The 23,928-nt window shown below is 37.1% G+C and overlaps 1 protein-coding gene across 1 annotated transcript in view; it reads left to right on the forward strand.

The window, feature by feature from the left end:
- The window catches only part of CLCA2 (chloride channel accessory 2), a 38,315-nt gene extending 15,509 nt beyond the window's left edge, over positions 1 to 22,806 (forward strand). The window contains exons 8-14 of the mRNA XM_067726778.1: positions 1,060 to 1,237; positions 2,085 to 2,191; positions 4,176 to 4,400; positions 6,903 to 7,173; positions 10,257 to 10,427; positions 13,716 to 13,949; positions 21,885 to 22,806. Of these exons, the coding sequence (XP_067582879.1) occupies positions 1,060 to 1,237; positions 2,085 to 2,191; positions 4,176 to 4,400; positions 6,903 to 7,173; positions 10,257 to 10,427; positions 13,716 to 13,949; positions 21,885 to 22,327 (1,629 nt within the window). The 3' untranslated portion in view covers positions 22,328 to 22,806. The remainder of the gene's footprint in view (positions 1 to 1,059; positions 1,238 to 2,084; positions 2,192 to 4,175; positions 4,401 to 6,902; positions 7,174 to 10,256; positions 10,428 to 13,715; positions 13,950 to 21,884) is intronic.
- Positions 22,807 to 23,928: the final 1,122 nt, after the last annotated feature.

The following is a 23,928-nucleotide window of genomic DNA, read 5'->3' on the forward strand; positions in this document are numbered from 1 at the left end:
TTTCCCTCACTTTGTATCTGAGGTTGCTTCTGATTTGGGGCAATCTGTTACAATATGGTCATGAGTCTCAAGTATAGGAAAGTAATGATGGATTATTTTTAAGGTCAGGGACCACGACTTTCTCACCACTGAATCCCCTGTGCCTAGTAAAGGGCATGTAATATTTGCTTAAGAAAAATTTCTTGAAGGAATGAGTAAATAATTGAATACAATTATTCAATTATAGGCTGGGGGACTTCAGCATCATCAGAAAAATTTCTAACACTGTCCCTATCCATCTGGGACAGTTCCATCTGTGGCTGTTGTTACCCTTGGGTTTTCCAATCAAAATCAGCATGTCTGGCCTCCTGCCTATAGTCATACTAGACCTCAAGCATATGAATATCAGTTAAGGTCAGAGGTATGTTTCAAGAATAACGGAGTTCACCTAAATCAGCATAAGTGTGGATTCGACACTGAGGATACAGCCATGTGTTAAACATCTGGTAGCAGGCAGAACACAATTGCAACTGTTACTTTCTTCAGCCAAGAGTTTCTCAACATTGGCTGCGCATTGAAATCAGCTGGGGATTCAAAAATTCCAATGCCTGCATCTCACCCCCAGAGATTCTGATTTAATTGATCTTGGGTGTGAGCTGGCCATTAAAAATTTTTAAAGTTCTCATCCAATTCCAGTGTATAGCCAAGGTTGAGAAACACTGCTCAAGGTCCTTTTATTGGCCACTTACTGGATCTCAGAAGCAAGGATCTCACATAATAATGTTCTCCCACATCCTCTATGATAGACACTATTCTAAACTAGGGGTATCTCATAGTGATTTGAACAGGAAGAAGTCCTATCCATGAGTAAGCAGGCAATGGCATGTAGGGTGACAAGTGCTGTGATGGGGTGAGGTGAGGACTGAGTGGAGATGGGCATGGAGAGTGTGGGAAGTTAGAAAGGACCTGGAAGAGGAATATGCCCCCCTGGTGGGGAATTTGGAATGAGAGTGAATTCTCCTGCTCAATAAGGCAATCTGAATCACATTTCCTTCCAAATGAATGATACCCTGTGTTCAGATGGTTGAAAAACTGAATGGAAAAGCCTTCGGCTCTGTGATGATACTAGTGACCAGTGGAGATGATGAGCATGTCACCAACTGCTTCCTCACTGTGCTCAGCAGTGGTTCAACTATTCATACCATTGCCCTGGGTTCATCTGCAGTCAAAAACCTGGAGGAATTATCACATCTTACAGGTAGGTAAATTTCTAGCAACATATTTTAGAGCATTTCCTTTCAACTTGAATATTCAAAGAACCACCATGAAACTCAGATTATGTCAACAGAATACATGGCTTAATTGAAAAAACTATGAACAGTTTTCTTAAGAAAAAACACAAAACAAAGTCATTGCTAAATTCTGTCAAAAATTTGCTTTTTTATACTTTCCTTAGAAAGTGCCAATTATATACACCTAATGAAAATATTATTATTACTTCTTTGTTAAACCAGCCTGAGCATGTATAATCATGGAGCTAAAAGTATGTTTAAATGCACTAACTTCTATGATAAGGAGACATGCAATATTACACACATATCTTTTTTTGTTCTAAATGAGGCACAGAATAATTTTATCTTATATTCCTCACATTGAATAAAAAATGCATATGCTAACTTGAAAACTGAAAGCTATGTTTTATTGAATTATGTTTGCAAATAATGTTTTCAGAATGTAAATGTAAATATATAGCAATATAAATGGGTAGAAATTAACCTAGATTGTCTAGGAATTACCTTAATTAAATATTTGATTTCAATAAATATTTATTTTCAATAAATATTTATTGAGTTTTTATCACATACTGGGTAGAGCTCTAGACCCTACAATTACAGCTGTGAATAGAACAAACAAAACCACTGCCTTGGGGTGCCTGCTCACCATGTGGTCGTATAGGACGCTGTGCAAAGCAAGTCAAGCACGGCTCCTGCTTTCCCCAAACTCACCCTCTTAAGCAAAGGAAGTTTGTTAGAAAAGGTCTATCACTTTATCTTTTGTTTTACTTTATACATTTTAATAGCTAACATCCCAATTGTGTATTTCAGGAGGTTTAAAGTTCTTTGTTCCAGATAAATCCAACTCCAATAGCATGCTTGATGCTTTCAGTAGAATTTCCTCTGGAACCGGAGACATTTTTCAACAACATATTCAGGTCAGAATTTCCTCAATATTATATTTACAGATAGGGGAGAGGGGAGAGGGAGCAAGGAAAATAGATGAATTGTGCTGTCTCATTAACCTTATTTGAATATGTAACAGTCCTTGTTACATTAAAAGAAGGCTTTTAGTGAGCTTCTTGACATCACCAGAACCAGGCTTCATCTTTACCTGATGTCTACTTCTCAGCCCTAGGAGTCATTTTCTGTAATTGCTACTTCAGCTTTTCAAGGTCTATAGCAGAGTTTGCTCCTTCCTTGTGGCTCAAAATGGGGTTGGGGGTGGGACATGGGGTAGAGGTAAGGTCCAGAATTAAAATAAGAATCAGTGGCTTTAGTTTTAGTTCAAACTTGCCATCAATCAGAATCCATTTTACTTTGCTTCTTTAAAAACTTCCTTGAAGCTCCTCCCTCATATAAAAAGTATCAACTATTTCGTTCAATTCTAGAAATTCCTAAAGATCTCTCCAACTACCACAATTTATTTGATTTTGCTCACAAAATCTTCCTTTAATCAAGTCATTTTTTTCAAAGGGCCAATTTATTTTTCTTTCAAAGTACTTTAAAGATATTTTGAATATAACTGAATAATGTTTTGAATAAAATTTCACCTGCTGTTTCCTCACAGATGGTAAGTGAACCTGCCAAGTTAATGGCTTGATGGGAGCAATGAAATCAGTAAATTATTCTTAGAAAATATTTAACAAGATTATATGTACAGAGTAAAGGCAATAACCACAATTCTGTCATTAGAAGTAGAAAAAGGTGAATTTTAAGTGATAATGTATATTTTAGATTAGACTACAATTGGCTCTTCTGAATAATCTTTCTACCCTTGATTTTCTCTTTAATAATATGAAATAAAAAGAAATGTTTAAAAAAGTAAAACAAATTTAGCAAAACATTATTCATATGACTCAAATTGGTTCCCAGACTTGGCCACCTCTCCCCAGTTATTTGCATGTCATTAGCCCCTCTAGACTGTGGGCAGAAACTACATCTAATCCCCTTCAACAGCTCAGAGCCCGGCATGGAACGTGGCACAGTAATCAGCAGTCCACGGACACTTGTTCAATTGAGTTGAACAAATAATCCGCAATGTCTTTGCTGTCATCCACCAACAGAATTTTACATTCTTTACAAGTCTGAGCAATTTTACAGTGTTGCTAATGTCTTTATTTAATAAATATGATTTTTCAAAGTTATTTATAGACTGGTATTCTTTGTGAATACACAGCGATTAAACGCAGGGGTTCTGGTGTCAGCCAGCCTGGGCTCTATGTCTGTTTCACCTCCTTGCTGTGTGACCTTGGACAGCTTACTTCCCTAAGCCTGTCATTTCATCTGGGAAATGTGGGTAACAATAGCACTTATCTCAGAGGGTTTTCATAAGGATTGGGTTAGATAATACATGTAAAGCATTTAGCACAGTGCCCGGCATCTGTATGCACTTGGTGCATGTTACACACACACACACACAAAGTGCACATACAGCTTATTTAAGTGCACACAGCTTAAATCATGACTAAATGATTTTTTTAAATGTACTAAACCCCACTGAAACCCAATGTCTGATTTCTTATTAAAATACATAAAGGTATCTGGACAGATTATACACAAATTAATTAGAGCACATTCACAAAAAAAGTCAAAAAAAAAAGCTTGTTTTAATTGCTGCTCCGAGGCTAATGTTGATTTGGATAAGAGAGAAGTATGAGAACAGCTAAAATCTCTTGATAAAGATTAATGAAGTGACATGTACTAGCTATAAGAAAATATTTTATATCTACTGTACTTATAACACTTTGCTTAAGCAAAGTATTTTTACATGAAAAATAATTTATGTAAATATACGACATGTCCAAGTTAAATAGTTTTTTTTATTTTTGCCAATTCATTTTTATTTGTCATAAAAATAAAGGAAAAATGTAATGATTATGCATATGCTAGAAACTTTCACATGTATATTCTCTCGAACAGCTTGAAAGTATAGGTGAATATGTTAAACGTCACCATCAACTGAAAAACACTGTGACTGTGGATCACAGTGTGGGCAATGACACTACCTTTCTAGTCACATGGCAGACCAGTGGTCCCCCTGAGATTGTATTATTTGATCCTAATGGAAGAAAATACTACACAGATGATTTTACCACCAATCTAGCTTTTCGGACTGCTCGCCTCTGGATTCCAGGAACTGCTAAGGTAGGTATTGTAAGCTTGTTCGTAATGACAACGTTTAGTCAACTACGTGACTTTCAGATGGATCACAGAATTAAATGCATTGTGTAAAGGAAATCCTATTTGAATATATCAAAATTTTACTTTAAATTTATGAGGGATTTTTTGAATGTTCAAAATTTAAGAGGAACTACTAAGGTATGTTCAAAACTTTAAATAATGGACACCAAAGGCTTCTCACTTCAACAGTGGAAATTAGTATTTATGTAGTACAAATAATTTCTTTTTGCTTACTTCCTTCTTTACAAAATCTGTATCAAATACTTAGAAAAAACCCTCTGCTTAGAATTTATAATATAAATACATGGAATATATATGTTTTTGAGCACCTACTATGTGCAGGGTCTTGTTCTAGGTGCTTTACAATAAAGTGCCATAATAAGAATAAGAACAGGGTACTCAGAGCACACAGGGGGCATGTGCAGGCAGTGGGGGAAGGAGAATGCTTCCTGGAAGTGAAGACATCAAAATGGAAATGTGGAGGCCTAAGGGGCCAGAGGTATGAATAACATTCTGGACAGAAGAAACAGCACGCAGGAAGGCTGTGCATTGTCTGAATGCAATCCCTCTTCAGGTCTGTTGGCCCTCCCCCCCCACCCCCCCACCCCCCGGATCACTGTTGATAGCCTCTGCTTGGCCTTCCTTCCTCTGGTCTAGCATCCTTCTCTCCAAACACCTTTATCAGAGTGATCCTTCTGAAGCACAAATCTGATCAAACCTGTCTCCTACTCAAAACTCTTTGACGGTCTCAGGATAAAATCCATGTGGTTATTAGTATCTACTAAGCCCTTCACGTTCTGGCTTCTGCCCAAACTTAACTCTTTTTAAAAATTATTTTTTAATTTAGAAAAGCTTTATTTTTATATAATTTTTAAAGGTTACTTTCCATTTATAGTTTTTACAAAAGATTGGCTACATTCCCCATGTTGTACAATACATCCTTAAGCCTATCTTACACCCTAGTTTGTACCTCTTACTCCCCAACCCCAAACTTATCTCCTAACCCGACTCCCAAACACCCTGTGCTCTGCCCCTACTTAACTTTTCTCCAAACGCATCATGTTCCTTTCACACCTGTGCACAAGGACCAGGAACACTTTACCTACTTCTTGCTGCTTTTGCCTGACCTCTTTGTCTGGATTAGGTGCCCCATATCAAAACACTTCTTACACCCACAGAGGAGTTTTCATGTGGAGGTTTCCGCCATGTGTCTGTTACTAATGTTATGATTACAAAAAACAAAACAAAACCAAGCAGAAAAAACCCAGATAGATAGATAATCTTGATGCTTGAATTGTGACTTCACTGGAAAATGGCAAACCACATGAATCCCAAGAAGAAGACTGGATAGGGTGTGGCATCTTAACTTTCCAGAGTCAAACCTTAACCCACTGATTTCTCTCTTCTTCATCCTGCTTGATTGTGTTCCTCCTGCTACTTCCACGATTTAAGAAGGAGCAGCAGCAGGAATTAGGAAAAAAGGAATACTTATGTACAATTTTATCAAAAGAACAAATTTCTGCTACACTGTAGTTTAAGCTTTTTTCTTTCAGACATTTGTTTCCAGGTTTCCCCCAGGCAGCCCAGACAGATAAGGAGAATGGCATTCAGCAATACTTCTATAAATTACTCAACATAGACATTGTGCAATCCTGATCTATTAAAAATAGTGTTCCTTTTCTTGGTCCCTAATAGTGTATGTGGGTTTTTTGTTTTTTTCATTCTATTATTTTTTTTAATTTTTTTTTTGCGGTACGCGGGCCTCTCACTGTTGTGGCCTCTCCCGTTGCGGAGCACACGCTCCGGACGCGCAGGCTCAGCGGCCATGGCTCACGGGCCCAGCCGCTCCGCGGCATGTGGGATCTTCCCGGACTGGGGCACCAACCCGCGTCCCCTGCATCAGCAGGCGGACTCTCAACCACTGCGCCACCAGGGAAGCCCGTGTATGTGGATTTTGTTGCTTGAGATTTCTGGGCATGGGAGCATTAAAGGAAGTGGGGGGCAGGAAGGATACAGTTGCCTTTTATTCCAGGTTATCCACATAAATCATAATTGTCCACTTAATTTGCTGTAATTTTCTCCATTATATAAAAGGAATAAAAACGTTGAACCTCCTGTAGGGTGAAGGGGCTCAGATTAATATTTGCCAAGTACTTTGAAGCTGGACACATTGTTATCCTCTAAAAATGTGAATCAAGATGTGTCCTTCCCCAAAAATAAATTCAGGGTCTAATTCCCTAAAGAGTTACCTAACAATGAAAGTGGGTTGTACAGTGAAAGCCATGTAAATACTGAATTTAGTTCTCTCTTAACCAACATTACTCTTCCTGATATTCTTTTGTAGTATTTTAGAAAATGCAATATCAACAAAACAAGAACAAAAAACCCTACGAGGTTAAGTTTACACTTTAAAATGAGGGTTGATTTTTTTCTTCACACTTGACAAACAAAGTCTTTGTTTTGCAGCCTGGGCTATGGACTTACACACTGAACAATACCCATCATTCTCCTCAAGCCTTGAAAGTGACAGTGACCTCTGGTGCCTCCCGCTCAGCCGTGCCCCCTGCCACTGTGGAAGCCTTTGTGGAAAGAGACAGCACCCATTTTCCCCATCCTGTGACAATTTATGCAATTGTGAGAAAGGGGTTTTATCCCATTCTCAATGCCACTGTAACTGCTACAATTGAGTCAGAGACTGCAGATCCTGTTACGCTGAAACTTTTTGATGATGGAGCAGGTAACAAGGAATATCATGTAATTTTTCATGTTCTCAAGAGCTGTTCTGATGCTGCAGTATCAATATTAAGTTTATCTTTAAAATTCTTCCAATTCAATTATTTTTCTCACCCAAGCTTATGAGAATCTCAAATTCTCATGGACTCACTGACATACTAAGTAGCTACAGGTCTCCACCTGCACAGGGAAAGCAAATGTGAACTTGGGAAAAGAGAGTCTCCTTGAGGCTCCTCAGAGTGGCTGTGTGTGAGCAGAATGGAGGGAGGAAGTCGCCCGGCACCTAGGTCTTGGCTTCCACTTGTCCGGTGACACTGACCACACTTAGTAAGGCCACTTGGGAACAGGCATGCCCACATTCCTTTAGGATTCACCAGTTTTCCTATTCACTGAAATAATCATATTGGACAATTAAAATAGCAAATGGAAACCCCAAAAGGGAGATGCAATGACAGTTAATCCATTTCTTCTTCTTTTGCCCGGCTGTTAAAGAGAAAATTGGAAATTGAGTTGACCATAGACTGTTCTTTAGCCAAGTAGCTGGGTTGATGAGAGAGCAGAGCCATGGCCTTTTACATGTGTTATTTGGTAACAAGAAGACCAGGCCAGCAAGCTTAGTGGAATCAGGATAGAGATTTCCCCACCACTGGGAAAACAAAGTCAAACAAAACAAAACCCTACTTCAAAGCACTCATTCTGCACAGAGAGAGTTCAGAACTTCATCATCATACCTCACAGACACCACAGCATCAATCTGGGCAACGAGCAGCACTTGGACTCTTTCTGACTAACTTGTTTTAACTTTTAAAAACAAACTCCTTTATTGTTTTTATCTTTTCTATTCTGTTCTTTTCCTAAACTAAATTCTCAGAATGACAATAGACCTCAAAGTTTATGTTGGCAGCCCCAATGTTTGATCTACCAGTAAAATCATATTCCTTCTCTTTGTTGTTTCAAAGATAAAAATATTTTAAGAGTCTTATGTTTGTTTAAAACAAGACAATTTATGTGAAAAATCTCTGTAGGTTATTTTGCTGTGATTCTCCTGAGCCCATAACTTCAGGCAGAATTTTGTTCTGAGGTGCTTTAATGTGGTCTGCCCTACGTGTAGGCTATGAGGCAATGCGTTGTTTGCAGAGAATAATAAATAGATTAAAGGAATAAATGTATATACCAATTAAGTATAAGCAATTATAATAATAAACCAATTAAAAGTTAAAAAAATGAGTCATGTTTGGCAACCCATTAGTATCTTGCCATGGCAATCTTGTATGACATTTATGAAACAAAAGTTCATTTAAAGGATTTTAGTTCAAGGCCACCTCAGAGGATGCTAGACAAGTCCTCTTGTTTTGCCTACTGGAATGGATCCAAACAAACTTCTCAGACTCTGATTGCTTATCCCTGGCCACACCTTTCACTTTTTGTATATAGTCCAAAAATACACTTTGCAGAATGTTCCTCCCTAGCCCCAGCCTGTGGGCTGGCCTGGGAACAGATCCTGCTGTCTTAGGAAAGAGCACCTCAATAGGCTTTTATATTTATTCCCTGGAACCATTCTGTTTGTTTGATGTCAAAATTTATACCCTGATGAAAGAAACAATGAAAAGGTTGTTTAAACACTGAAGTGTAAATTTAGATTTTTCCCCTGTACTTAACACACATGCACATAGTTGTCTAATACTTATGTTTATAATGGAAATAGTACTTATCTGCTAATAAAATTAATGAACAATATAAAATGCTTTATAATTTTAAATATACTTTCTCATGCACACTCTCAAATAATCATCACAACCACCCTGTGAGATGTTATCCCCATTTTATAGATGAGAAAACTGAGGCTCAGAGGGATTGTTTCACATCTACTGTGGCAGATCCAGACCTTAAAACAAGTCCCCTGACACCCAAGCCAGTGTTCTTTCCCATTTCTTTCTGACTCAATGATTAAAAGAGGTGGCAGTGGTAACCGTGGCAGGAAGAGATTTTTCTTTATCATTTCTCAAAAAAGATAGACCTTATTAATCATTAAATCACTAAATATCAAGATCTGATTTCTTTCCAGTAGATAAAAAAGGTTTCTAAAACTACTGTGATCATAAGGTGCTTAGCGTTTTTTATTTTAATAAAATATACTCCTATTTTTCTCATGTGAAGGAGCAGACCTGCCTCTCTAGTGAGGATTCTAGAGCACTTTAGTGATGATGCAATGCTAGAGAACAGGGCTGAGTGTGAGGTGTGAGAAGTGAATTGACCGTAGAATAGGACAAGCTGCTTGCCCCATTTGTCCACTTGCACTTGAACAGTGAATGTGATCTGCACTTGGGCTAAGCTGCACCTCCCATGGCTGCCCTGGAATCTAGGCCTTGCTGCCATTCAGTCATGGGCTTGGTTTGGAACTGAATGACTCTCTGAGGACCAATGCAAAAGGAAAGAAGTCTAGCACTGGGCAAGATTTTAGAATGCCTCCTGAAGCAAGGCACATCCTCCCGAAGTGGACAGAACCAAAGCCTGTCAAACTCCAAGTCAATGAGCACCTTCGAATCTAGAACAACCCACGTATCCTCTAATGAGGAAATTAATTTCACACTATTATATCAACTACCAAAGTTTTTTTTTTTTTTTCATCAGGGCTTCAGGGTGTTCATAAATCCCTTGAAATTGCATGAAAGTATGTATATGTACATATATATTTATTCACTGGGAGCAGAGTAGCTTTTATCTCAAAAGGGTGTGTGACTATATATAAGCTTAAGAATGTGCTTGGTTTCTAAGAAAACCTAGTATTATTTTCAGTGATAGGAAGGAGAGTGCTAAAGGTGATTATTAAATGCTTTATTAGCACTGAAGCAGGTACAACTCATTCACCTTTAGAAAATAATTTTTCAGAGGTTAAGGAATCACAAGGAGAAATTATGGAGCCGTTGGAATTTTAATCACCTGATAATATCAAAAGTAGCTATGAGCATAACAGCATATGCTAAAATTAGAAGAACAAGGGGAATAAATCTTATTTTTAATGATTTAATTAAATATTAATAATCAACTGTGATAAGTATTGACATTGAGTCTTTTTTATATTAACAGGTGCTGATGTTATAAAAAATGATGGAATTTACTCGAGGTATTTTTTCTCCTTTGCTGTAAATGGTAGATATAGCTTGAAAGTGCATGTCAATCATTCTCCCAGCATAAGTGCCCTAGCCCACTCTATTCCAGGAAGTCATGCTATGTACGTACCAGGTTACATAACAAACGGTAAGAATCATTAGCACTGTTATTTGAATAACATCATTTAATGTGTATATTTCTGATGAGTGTGTGTGTGTATGTATCAGAGAGAGAGGTGAATTTCAAAACTCTTTTATATAAGTCAATGCATAATTTGTTGATTATCTCTTTAATCCTCAGTGATTCATGATAGTAGATAACAGGAAGGCAGTAGGTAATTCCCACAGATTTCTCCTACCCTCATTTTAGTCATTATTTTGACCACTTTCTTGTGACTGTTTCATCAGAATTACTACCAGGCAAAGAGATTTATTGAATTTTCTCCTGTATAGCTCCTGTACTTCCTCTACAGAGGAAAGAGGAAGAGGCAAAAAGTTGTTAGCAGTTTAAAGAAGGAAGCAAATAGCCCAAACAATCCACACAGGAAATGAGTTCCTGAAAAAATATGAGTGTGGATATTACAGGAAACTGAGGGCTTCCTGAAGATGTTCTGTCTTCCTTCAAGATAAAAGTGCCAAATACATAGAAGATACACATATTTTTTAAACACCATTATTATAATAGTTCCTGATGGGAAGCAGTGGTTAATAAAGTATAACAAACAGAAAAATGCTGTAGTCTTTAAATATAATCTCAAAAAATGTTTCTAATCATTCTTGTTTGAAAAACTGCAGAATCTTTATGAATACTTTTCATGTATTTTAGCAGCTATAACTAATCATTTGGACCATACCATAACATGATTCTATATTTTTGTATTATATGTACTTTTCAGTAGAAAACAATAAAGATGCTATAGTGGATTTGCATCTCCTGATATTTTTAGTGTTGCCTAGAACACAATTTACTCTCACCTATATTTAAAATAATTTGGATTATTTCAAAACCAATATAAATCAATTTGCAAGGTAACACAATTTTACTACAAAGATATGATTTTGTATCTAGATGTAATACTTCATTTCTAAGTAGATATTCCCTCTTTCATTTATACATCGAACATTTTTGAAGGCCTCCTAGGTGACAGGCTTAGTCCTAAGAACTTGGGATACCAGGTAGAATAAGACTTGATTCCTGTCAAGGAGCTTGCAGGCTACTGACAGGTCTAGTATCTTTTTTAAAGCCATGAATTTAAAGGATGCAAATATCAGCGTCAAGTGTACACTGAGAATAGAAAAGTCATATTCAACTCTGCTTTTATCTGTGTACATCATATAGGCCCTTGATAGCCCAGAAAGAAAAATTTAGATTTCCCTAGGCATGCCTACCTCACATAACATTCGTTTATCAGCTCATTTTCAGGTGATGACCTTGAGAGTACACTGCATTGAAAAATGTGAGCTGCTCTGTTTTCACACCACCAAATCTCCGGGCACAACAGCATCTACTTCCTTCCTCTCCTCCCTAGTGCCTCTGTTGGATCTGCTCTGGATTCCACCCAGCCTGCTTATCAAGGGTCCTTGAGAGCTCTCCCTTGCATGTCCTCTGAAGAGCATTCAAGCATGATTTATTACTTCCCATATTAAAAAAAAATTTTGGTGGTTCCCCTTTAAGCTACTGTCCACCTGTCTACTCCCTGTCATCCAGTTCTTTGAAATTAAATCTAAATCTGCCGACTGTACCTTCTCACCTCCAGTTTACTACTCTGCTCACTGCAAGCAGACCTCCACCCACATCACTCCACTGGAATTGCTCTGGCCTTAGTCACCAATGACTACCTGCTCTTATATCCAAAGGATGCATTTCAGTCCTCATTTTACCTGACTCAGCAGTACCTGACACAGCTGATTGATTTCTCCTTTGCCATTTCCTGGTTTCTATGATACCACACTCTCCTGCTTACCTCTTATTCTCTGGAATTTTTATTCTCAGGCCCTTTTTCCAGCTTCTCTTTTTCTACCAAGCCTCTAAGTGTTGGCAGTTATCAAAGCTTAGTCTTAACCTTCTCTTCTCACTCTTCTATCTGGAGCCACGTTACCTGGGTTTGAAACCTAGTTCCTCCATTTACTAGCTGTGTGACTTTGGGCAAGTTACTTAGCCTCTGTGTGCTTCAGTTTCATCATCTGTAAAAATGGGGCAATAATTGTACTCTCCTCATAGCATTGCTGAAAAATTAAATAGTTGATAATATAAGGTACTTTAAAAAGTGCCTGACATATAGCAAGCACTTAGTAAATACTTTTTATTTTTATAGCTGAAATTCTTATTAGGTAATCTTATTAACCTATATGGCTTTAATAACATCTATAAGCCTATAACTTCCTAATTCATAGGTTCAAAATGATTAAATCTAGCTAAAACCTCTTCTTTGAGCTTAAAATCCATATCTAACTGGCTCCTTGACGTCGTCAATTAGACGTTTTACAGGAATCACAAACCTTGTAACTTAAATAGTTAGTCTCCTCCCCATAGCCTGTTTCTCTTCCCATTTGCTCATTTTAGGAACCTGGGAGCTATTCTTTTTGTCCACCAACTTTCCCTTCTTCATCATTCCATATTCAAATCCAACACCAGCTTTTGCTGATTTTCTCTCCAAAATGCATCTCGAAATGCCTACTAGCCTCCTCTCCACTGCTATCACCCAACCCAAGCTACCATCTTCTCCTATCTGGACTGTTGCAGTGGCCTCATTGCTTCCTGTGCTAAAATCCATTCTCCACTGACAGCAGCCAGAGTGACATGTCAGAGAGCAAATGTGATCATATCACTGCCCTGCTTCCCCACAGCATGTTTAAGATTAAACTCTAAAACCACTACAATGGCCCACGAGGTCCTACTTGAACTTCTCTTTCCTGTCTCATCTCAAACTATTCTCCTCCTTGCTTTAATTAAATTTTTCTAATTTGCAAAGCTCTTCTCCACACTTCAGAAGTTTTTACACAACCTCTTCCCTCTGCCGGAGATATTTTTAACCTCCGCTCTTTATCTGGCTGACTTCTATTCATCCTTTAGGAAATTGTTAAATGTTACTCCCTTGATACCACTCTAAATTATATTACTGTGTTATTTCCTTTCATAGTACCCTTGCTTTTTTCCTTCTTACATTTATTACAATTTATAAATATATGTTTATAAATATGACTGTAAATTCCATGAGCAATACTGTTTTGTCTGTGATTGCTGGCATAGCATATGCCCTAAAAATATTTATTGAATGAATGAATGGATGAATGAATTGTTGAATAAACAAACTGTTATTCTAAAGATGTAGCAAAGGGAAAAAAAGTCTTAAAATATCTCTCAATAATCTGCAAAAACAAGCTATTCAGGAGATGGTAACTTGTTGTTTTGGCTATTCTTTCTTTGGTGTCACAGGTAATATTCAGATGAATGCCCCAAGAAAATCGGTGGGCAGGAGAGAGGAAGAGCAAAAGTGGGGCTTTAGCCGAATAAGCTCAGGGGGTTCTTTCTTTGTGCTGGGTGTTCCAGCTGACCCACATCCTGATGTGTTTCCGCCATGCAAAATTATTGACCTGGAAGCTGTAAAATCAGAAGAAGAGGTGACTTTATCTTGGACAGCACCTGGAGAAGACTTTGATCAGGGCCAGGGTAGGTTTCTTGCTTTCATTACCTATTTTTCTACAAGGTGGCATTTCCAATAACTATGTCAGGGGTTAGTTGGGTAAAAAATAGCTTTGGGGGCTTACAGATGACAAAGCTGTAGAGGATTGCATGGAAAGCTTTGAGTTGCTGATAAGGCCCTGTATCCTGGAGTCTAGGAAGAGAATGTATCAGCTCCCCCAGGATTGACGAGGCCCTGGTAACCTGACTGACACTAATACAGAAACCTTTGTTGGAAACATAAATACCACATGTAACAGTGGTCTAGTCAGAAGCAATGGGTTCTGCTTTACAGAGCATGGACTTTCAAATACTGAAGGTGATTAGTTTTCTGAAGATTAGATGGTGTTTATTCAAGGGCTTACAAGTCAAGTTTAAGGGAATAATTCCCATAAGTCATGAAATACTTGGTGCATTGTCCTCTCCTACTTCTGGTCATCATTTTTGTTAGGGAGGCTGGGACCAGTTCCCTGATTTGAAGCTTTCTAACCCTTGCTTGGGCATTGATGAGTTCCTTCGCTACTTTCCTTTTTCTAATGCTTTTATGCCAGCCTTCAGGCTTCCACCTACCTCATCTCTTGATCCCCACAGCAACTCAACAGAAAAAGTTTTCTAAAAGAATAACCTTTCCAACATCTTTGCCATTACCAGAACATGATTATCATTGATTACACTTTAATCTGATGCGTCTGATTGAGATTTCTGTAGGAACCAACCTTCTCTATTGAGAGCTAATTCATCAATATTGGTCAATAACAGTGACCACCTTGGGCCTTTCCCAGTCTTGCTTTCAACTTGGATCATCTTTTTCTGGCTTATAATTCTGTTTACTACTCTCTCCAGAAGACATCTTAGTTACAAATAATTATGCACTGCTGAGAAACAGTCAATATTGTAGTTTTGTCTTGAAATTCTGTTATCACAATGTCTCTTCTTGCCAGATAGGAAGGAAGTGAAACATTTTACATTCTAAATTAAGGATTTTCCTAATTTAAAGTTTGAAGATGTGAAACGATTGAAACTGTGGGATGGGCATATCACTTGTATAATGGAAACAGCTGTAACTTAACTTTAGAAAAAAAGTAGTTCCCACTCTGGCTATAAGTCCAGCTGTTTAATCTTTGGCAGGTTGCTTAAACTCTATTACCCTCAGTTGCATATGTGGAAAATAGGACTAAAACTATCTATTTCATAAAGTATTGTAAAGATGAACTGAGATGACATATAAAATAAAAAATGGAAGAGAAAGTGGGCCCAGTAAGTTTTCTGGGCTCCTGGTTTGCACTGCTAGAGAGTTCTCTAGCTTCTTATTTGAAGTAAGGAGCCACCAATACTCATTCCCATCTTTATGTAAAAGTAAGCATGGTGCCACCCAGTATTTTTCCTCTTTCCTCACTGCCTCAGAAGCACAGTTGTGTGTTAAAAGAGACAAACACAAGCTCAGACTCCTATTACTACTGGGAACTGTTTTTTTCAAGAGCTGTGGTGGTTTCAACTACACCACTGAATGAAGAGTAGAAAGAAAGTGAATGTGCAGTATCAGTGGCTATGAATGGCTTGAAAGGAAGAAATACAGCCAAATGGGACTTTAGTTTAGAATTGGTATTACAAAGGGTTTTAGAAGGGAAGAGAGGATTTCATACCTTCACATAAATGGCCCTGATGAGCAGTATGACTGAAGCAGATCAAGCTTGTTATAATGTGAAACCTCAAGCGACAAAAGATTGGGAGGCAGGGAATGGCTGGATGTGTATTAAGTTGCTGACATCACTCAGTCATAATTGACTTGATGACCCAGCAATGGCAAAATTGACCAATTAGCTATGAGTATACCAACTAGCAAGTAGGTGTCTGTTTAACTCATAAACATGTGCTTTCATCACCTCTTTTTTTTACAAATCGTTGTCTAGGAAGGTGTTATACTCTCCTCTATGGCCAGAGTTAGAAACAATAAGGGTATGTCTCTGGCTTTACAATTATGAAAAATTTGACTATTCTTAAAAACCTTATTAGCAATAAATGAACATCTCATATATGCACAAGCATATCAATGTATATCCAGTACCAACTCTTCACCATATACAATATATTGTAAAAGATGACAAAGTACATGGAATAAGCAAAATATTACCAGATCATTATTATGTTTGGGAATGTATTTAGACAAGGCATTATGGAAATGGGTTATTTCCTTAGGTTTTCATTAAGAGTGTGGGTAAAATAACTTTTAAAACTGAGTACCAGGCATAATCTGTATTTCTGCTATAAAGTTAATTTCCTTTGTGTTTTCTCCAGAAATTAAAGTGAAAATATATTATTTACTAAGGAACTATTATGTGCCCAGCACAGTGGTAAACATAATATAAAAGTAATTTAAGATGGTATCACACTCCAAGAACTTATAATCCTAGGCTAAGAGAGAAAAGGCATAAAATGGTCAAAAAACTATTTTATGTATTACACAGTGCCATTTGTATAATTCAGACCTTGGGAGCTACAGGTATTAAAAGGTTGTAGAGTGGGTGGAAGCAGAGCAAAGGCCAGTTTCTAATGCCAGGGGCCTGGGCACAGCCTTTGGAGTAGTGACAGACCACAAAAAGCACCAATCTTGGGCCTCCTTCCTTGCACTCAGTAGCTTCCCTACGTGTCTAACAGCCTGACTTTCACACTGTTTCCTCTGATATCTTTTCATCTTGTTATACAACTGTCATTGAACATATTATCCTTACAAATTGTTGAAAATTTACTGCTTCTGAAAAAGCTGTTCAATGACAGCAATTTTTTCCCATTTCCCCCACCCCCAACCCTCAGTTATGCTTATTGGATGGAAGAAGGCTCAATGTAGGAGAAATCTATAATAATCCTTAGGGGATGGTTTGGATTTCAAATGAAGAGAGGAAGTGGGAACTGTTCCCACTGGTAAAGATGGGGTCAAGTCTTTGATTCCCTCTGCATGTCCTCAATCCAAGCCCAGGGCTTTCCGTACTAGAAATTTATTGATAAAGATGCTAAGGAAATGTAAACCTTGGTAACTGGAAAAGTAGCAATTATTGGGAAATAGGAGACAGTGTAGCCTAATAGAAGGCTGTAGAGCATAGTGTTAGGGTATTAAGCTCTGGAATCAGACAGACCACGTTTTATCTGTGTAACTTAGGCAAGTTACTTAATTTCTCTAAACTTCTGGTTTCTAATCTGCAAAAGCAGATAGTGAGAGTACCCATCTCAGAGGGTTGTTGAGAGAATTGAATGAGAAAAGGCACAGAGAGGGATTAAAACAGTGTCTGGTCCATACTAAGTGCTCAGTAAATATCAGCATTTATAACATTTTGGAGCCTGAAGGGGTCTTAAAGATACACTAGTCTGACTCCCTTGTTTTAAATGTAAGGGAATGGCCCTGAGAGGTTAAGTGTCTTGCCCATGTCCTTAGAGCTACTTTCATGGCTGAAATATACTGGGAGTATAGAGGTAGAGGTCAAAACTAGAGATATAGCTAAGAGGTCAAAGATGCAGAACCAGCCCATTTTCTTTTTCACAGGGAGAAGGGGAAGACCACAACTATTGTAAATGGAAGGAAACCTTTCATGAATGTATGAGCTGAATTAGTTTGGAGTCTTTGTAGTTACACAGTTGTTCTGCATCATTTTTAATAGTTGTTCACAGTAGGAAGTATATGACATTTGGAGTTAGAAGAAATGAGTTCATTTCCCACACTACAGCTTCCTAACTTGACCATGGACATCACATTTAACCTCCTGAGTCCCAGTCTCTTTTATTTTAAAATGGGATGGTCAACTTCACAAAGGGAGAATTATGTATGTAGAAAATCTTTGTAAATGCTAAGGCTTATGGAATATTGTTTCATTATCCAGGAGACGACTCAGGGAGAGCCCCGTGGGGAGGGCTTCCTCCATAGAGAACAAGGGACATAGGAACAATGGACATGTTCCATTGTGAGTGTAGAGCAGATGGTCAGCCTAGCTTCTCATCCATATCTGTCCCATCGTATTTGAACCACAGTATAAAGCAACTCAAGTGGGTTCACTCAGAGGAAATTGGCTTATTGATAAATTTGAGTATGAAGGTTATTTTGTTTTGACAACCTTCTTTAAGGGTGCTTTACTCTAATTACTACTCAGGAATAGAAACAGTCTCATTATTAAAACTTATTATAGATTTGGAAAGTTCTCAAAACCTAGTCACTAGAATATTTTCATTGTTTAATTAAAACTCAGGATGTCTCATGGTTTTTATTCCTGAGAACAAAATCCTCCTTTGGAGCTGCTCCGTTCATTGTTGAATCTATTTTTAGCCATTTTAGATACGATTTATGATATTATTAGAGTGGGTTAGTACTACAGGTGGCTTTCTTTTTGCATCTAGCAATTATTTGTTACCAATAATTTTGTTTTTGAGTTGATAATACATTAATACAGTTTGAAAGCTCACAGCAGCACAACAATATGAATGTATTTAACACTGCTGAACTATACACTTTAAAAAATGGTAAATTTATGTTATACGTATTTTGCCATAATTTTAAAGGTTCAAAACAGTATAAGGAAAATCAAAACAAAATTCTGCCCTCATCTACTCCAAATTTTGCAGTTCTGTAACATGCATTTTTCTTAATTTATCACAATCTGCTTTGAATTAATGTTATACCGCTTCACATATAATGTGAGAATCTTTCAAAAGTATAATTCCATTTACCCTTCTGCCATCCTTTGTGGTCTTGCTGTCATATATTTTACCTCTACATTTGTTATAAGCCGCACATTGCATTGTTATGGCTTTTGTTTTAAACAATCAATCTTTGCCCAAGACAAAGAAACTTGCCTTTTAAAGAAATTTTAAAGAGGAAAAGAATTATCCTTTTTAGTTACTTGTATAGTATAGTTACCATATCTAGTCCTCTTCTTTTCTTCCTGGAGATCAGAATTTTTATCTAGCATCATTTCCTTTGTAGTTGAGGTCTTTGAGTAACAATTCTCCCAATATTAATTTTTCTGAAACATGTCCCTTAATTTTTAAAACACAGTTTCACTAGATGTAGCATTCTAGGGCAACAAGTGTTTCTTTCAGCACTTTAAATATATCATTTCATTGTCCTCTGGCCCCAATTTTTTTCTCATAAGTTAGCTATCATTCTTACTGTTGTTTTTCTGAGTATAAAGTGTCTTTTTTCCCTTCTGGCTGCTTTAAATTATTTTTCTTTATCTTTGGTGTTTAGCAGATTGACCATGATGTGACTCAGTGTGCTTTTCTGATGCTTATTCTGTTGGGGATCACTGAACTCTTTGGGTCTGTGGAGTGTTCTTTTAATCAAATTTAGAATATTTTCAGCTGATACATCTTCAAAAAATGTCTGCTCTAGTTTTATTCTTCTTTTCTTCCTGGGTAATATTTATATTATATAATATTATAGTACAGTATAGTATAGTATATCATATCATATCATCATACACACACACTAAGTGGATATATCAGTGGATCTTAAGGGTCACTGAGATTCTGTTCAATTTTTCTAACTATTTTTTAGCCCTTCAGTTTGGATGATTTTTTTTAATTTTCAAAAAATTAATTTATTTATTTATTTATTTTTGGCTGCATTGGGTCGTCGTTGCTGTGCGCAGGCTTTCTCTAGTTGCAGCAAGCGGGGGCTACTCTTCATTGTGGTGCGCGGGCTTCTCATTGTGGTGGCCTCTCTTATTGCAGAGCACAGGCTCCAGGTACACGGGCTTCAGTAGTTGTGGCATGTGGGCTTCAGTAGCTGTGGCTCACGGGCTCTAGAGTGCAGGCTCAGTAGTTGTGGCGCATGGGCCCATTTGCTCTGCAGCATGTGGGAAATTCCCAGACAAGGGCTCGAACCCGTGTCCCCAGAATTGGCAGGTAGATTCTTAACCACTGAGCCACCAAGGAAGTTCCTGTTTGGATGATTTTAATGGATGTGTCTTCAAGGTTACAAATTCTTTCTTCCATTGTGTCCAATCTGATATTAATCCTCTCAAATGAATTTTTTCATTGCATTTTTTTTCAATTCTAGGATTTCTGTTTGCTTCCTTTTTAAAGTTTCCATATCTCTCCTCAAACTTTCCATCTCTTCATTCACTATATCCAGTTTGTCTTGTGTGTAGACCATTAACATACTCATCATGGTTATTTTAAGGTCCTTGTCTATTAATTTCAAATCTCAGTCATTTGTGACTGTTTTAATTTGCTGACATTTTTCTTGACTATATATCACATTTTCTGTTTCTTCACATGTCTAGTAACTTTTTATTGTATATTGGACATGTGGTAGTGAATTATAGACTCTGGACTTTGTTACATTCCCCTGAAGAGTTTTGAAATTTTCTAGTAGTTACCTTGGATCACGTGGAATTTGAGGAGGCTTTGTTTTACTTTTGTCTAGGGTTTGTCTATTTCAGTTTTGCTCTTAATCCTAGGGCATATCCCTTAATTCTGGGACACAATCTTTTTTCCTAAGGCACAGCTTTTCTAGTGTTTTAATGGACATCTCAAGATATTTACCAAGCTCCTCTGATGTGGCAAGACTCACACTCCAAACTCTATATCTCCCCTGTGGTGGGCACTGGCATAAAACTCTGCTCCATTTTTCAGCTGTCTAGCTGTTGTTTTCCCCTTGAGTCCTTGAATTTTCACCCACACATGTACAATTCAGAGGTCTTCCAATGATTTGAGAGAAGTTAATACACAGAGTTGGGGCTCATCCCTCTCTGGCTCCCTCAATTTTCAGCCACTCGGCAATCTCACACTCAGTCATCTGATTTTTAAAACCAAGAAGATAGTGGCTTTCTGTATCAGTTCCAGCTATCTGTACTGAAGTGGAAAGTGCCCTCGGAGGAAAAACTGTATAAACATGAGTCAGTCACAGCCTGGTTCTCTTCTTTTATGAGTTGTAACTCCTCTGGCTCCAGTTTGTTTTTATTCCCCTTTCTTTCTTCAGAGTTTATACTTGTTACCTGCTGGTGAGTTAGTCCAATAGAAACCACTCAACCATTACCAGAACTAAACTTTATCTTTGACTTAAGTTACAAATATTTTTGTCACTTAACATATATGTTTATATTTTGCTTAGGAGATTCTTCCCATGTAGAAAATTTTCATTTTATGTATATAAATTTATGGATTTTTATGTTTATGGCTTGTGAATTTTGAGTCTTAATTAGAGGGTCCTTTTCTACTTCAAGTTTATAAAGAAATTCATTCATTGTTTCCTACTAATTAATAGGTTTTTTTTACATCAAACTTTTTATTTACTTTGGAGTTTATCCTGAAGAATAAAGGTTTGCAGTATGGATCCTATTTTTTCCAGCTTTTTACCCAATTGTCATAACACCATTATCAAGAAATTTTTACTTTCCCCTATTAATTTGGGTTCTACCTCTATCATATACTAAATTCCTAAATGTATTTTGGTCTACTTTTATACATGAATCTATTCATGCACCAGTACTGCAGTTTTTCAGTTACTGAAGCATTACAGTGTTTTTACATCTGATAAAGTCAGTCCTTCCACTAAAAATTTGTTATTTTTTAACCTTATATGGCTAATCTTGCTTATTTATTTTCTATTTAAACTTTACAATAAGTTTGTTAAAATAGAAACTAGAGGCACTTTTAATAAAACCATGTAAAATTTACAAAATAACTTAGGGAAAAATAACATCTTTATTGTGTTGAATCTTGGTATTCAAAAACATAATAAAACCTTCCTCTTATTCAGGTTTTAGTATGAGTTCTTATGTAGTGTCTTAAAGTTTTGTTCACATTCATATTTCTTGCTTTGTTTATTCATAGGTATTTTGACTTTTTTGTTGCTATTGTCATTAAGCCATTTCTAATAAACTAGAAAGCTTACTCAAAATCACTTAACTTCCCATTTGTATTTTTTAATTTCAGCCAACAGCTATGAAATAAGAGTGAGTAAAAGTCTACAGAATATTCAAGATGACTTTAACAATGCCATTTTAGTGAATACATCAAAGTTAAATCCTCAGCAAGCTGGTACCAAGGAGATATTTACATTCTCATCAGAGCTTTTCACAAATGGACTTGAACATCAACCTGATGGAGAGACACAAAAAAGTCTCAGAATTTATGTGGCAATACGAGCAGTAGATAGGAACTCCTTAAAGTCTGCTGTATCTAATGTTGCTCAGGCATCTCTGTTGATTCCCCCAAATTCTGCTCCTGTATTTGCCAGAGATGATTTTATGTTGAAAGGAGTTTTGACAGCAATGGGTTTTATAGGAATCATTTGCCTCATCATAGTTGTAACACACTGTGTTTTAAACAGGAAAACGAGAGCAGACAAGAAAGAGAATGAAACAAAATTATTATGAACAAATGTGCAGAGTACTTTCCTTCTTAAATATAAGACCCATGGCTTTTGCACTTTACAAAAACAAGCCAATAAAGTCAAATTAACATCAGATTATTAAAAATGCTTTGAGTTTTTGTGTAGTATGGATCAGATTTTTACACGGTAATAGACAAAAAAATCTTTTATAACACTAATGGAGGCAGAAGGGAATTAGAAAACCTTTAAGCTTTGGCTATGGACAAAAAAATAAAAGTTATTCTCTAAGGTAATGTGTTTAAAGGCAAAGGTAATGGCAAAATTGAATCAGAGTCAATAAAAGCTTGTCTTATTGAAGACAAAAAATAACCCACGTAGAGAAAAGGATGTTAGGCCTGAATGATATAGTATAACTATCTATGTGAAGCAATTGTTTAGTTGTATGATTAATTTTTAATTCCCCTTTATCTGTTCAGAACAGGTTGCTTGTTGATGACTAAAGATCAACCTGTATTTTACATATGAAGTGCCTATTGTAAAGTTCTTTACCTCTTTCCATTTGGTTAACTATATTACAGATAGATCCCACTGATAATGCTCAAAGAGATGTTGGTTCACTATAAGAGTTAACCTTAAAATGTAGGTATTATCCTTGTCCCCTGACACTGGTTTTATAACAGAGGCCTATTGAATTTATTGTTTATAACTTTCTACTCTTATCAAAGCAGCTCTCCAAGTTATTTGCCTTGGGTGGTATTCAAGGAAAATGGTTATAGTTCTCATAAGACTTTAGGTAAATAATGAAAGACATAGTTCTGAGCTTATTTTAACACATATCAATCCATACGCTATATAATTTTATTCAATTTCAAACAAAGAAGAGGCCACAGGGAGAGACTGACCTTTGGAAATTTTTAACTGATTCTGTTTTTTTTTGTTTAAATAAGACTCCAGGAATCCTTTTCCCACAAAGGGTGATTTACCTACAGGTATTAACCTGCAGGGGTGGAGGGTGACTACAGAGAGGCAAGCACATGTCACAAGGAAATAAAAATTATCTTTTATTTAATTTTGCTCTTATTTTTTTAAAGATTACTGAGCAATAAAATCACATGCTTTGCATATTACAGAACTTAAAACTTTATTGGGTAAATACAAACAACAATGTGGAATAGAACTGCTTTATAACTAGGACCAACTAAGAATGACAATTAGATTAAGTTTTGGGGGGTGGGGAGGGAATTGTGGGGAGTTGGAACAAGAATGAAAAGAGGGCATGAAACCTTGAGGAAGAGACTCAGAGCAGTGCTGGGGAGTAAAATGACCAGCAAATACCTCTACCTAGGCTGCCTCCTTGCTGTTCATACTACATCCCAGGTCTGGCCTGTAACATGCTGAGTCTGGTAGTGCCTAAATTTTCACAGATTGGAACTTCAAGTCCCCACTTAGCAGTCAGTCCCTCCTCCCTCTATTGCCACTGAGCCTGGTAGCGTGGGATCTGCTTCTCTGTAGCTTCAATGGGCTGGTAAAATACTGAGATGGGGTGTGGTGGGCTTTAAGTCTTCAGATGTTTTCCTCATTTTATAGACAGGAAAATGGAGAATTAACGGAGTAATCTAAAGCATTGTGCTGGCTAAAGGCAGA

This window comes from Pseudorca crassidens, chromosome 2, assembly GCF_039906515.1.
Source record: "Pseudorca crassidens isolate mPseCra1 chromosome 2, mPseCra1.hap1, whole genome shotgun sequence".
Classification (NCBI taxonomy): Eukaryota; Metazoa; Chordata; class Mammalia; order Artiodactyla; family Delphinidae; genus Pseudorca; species Pseudorca crassidens.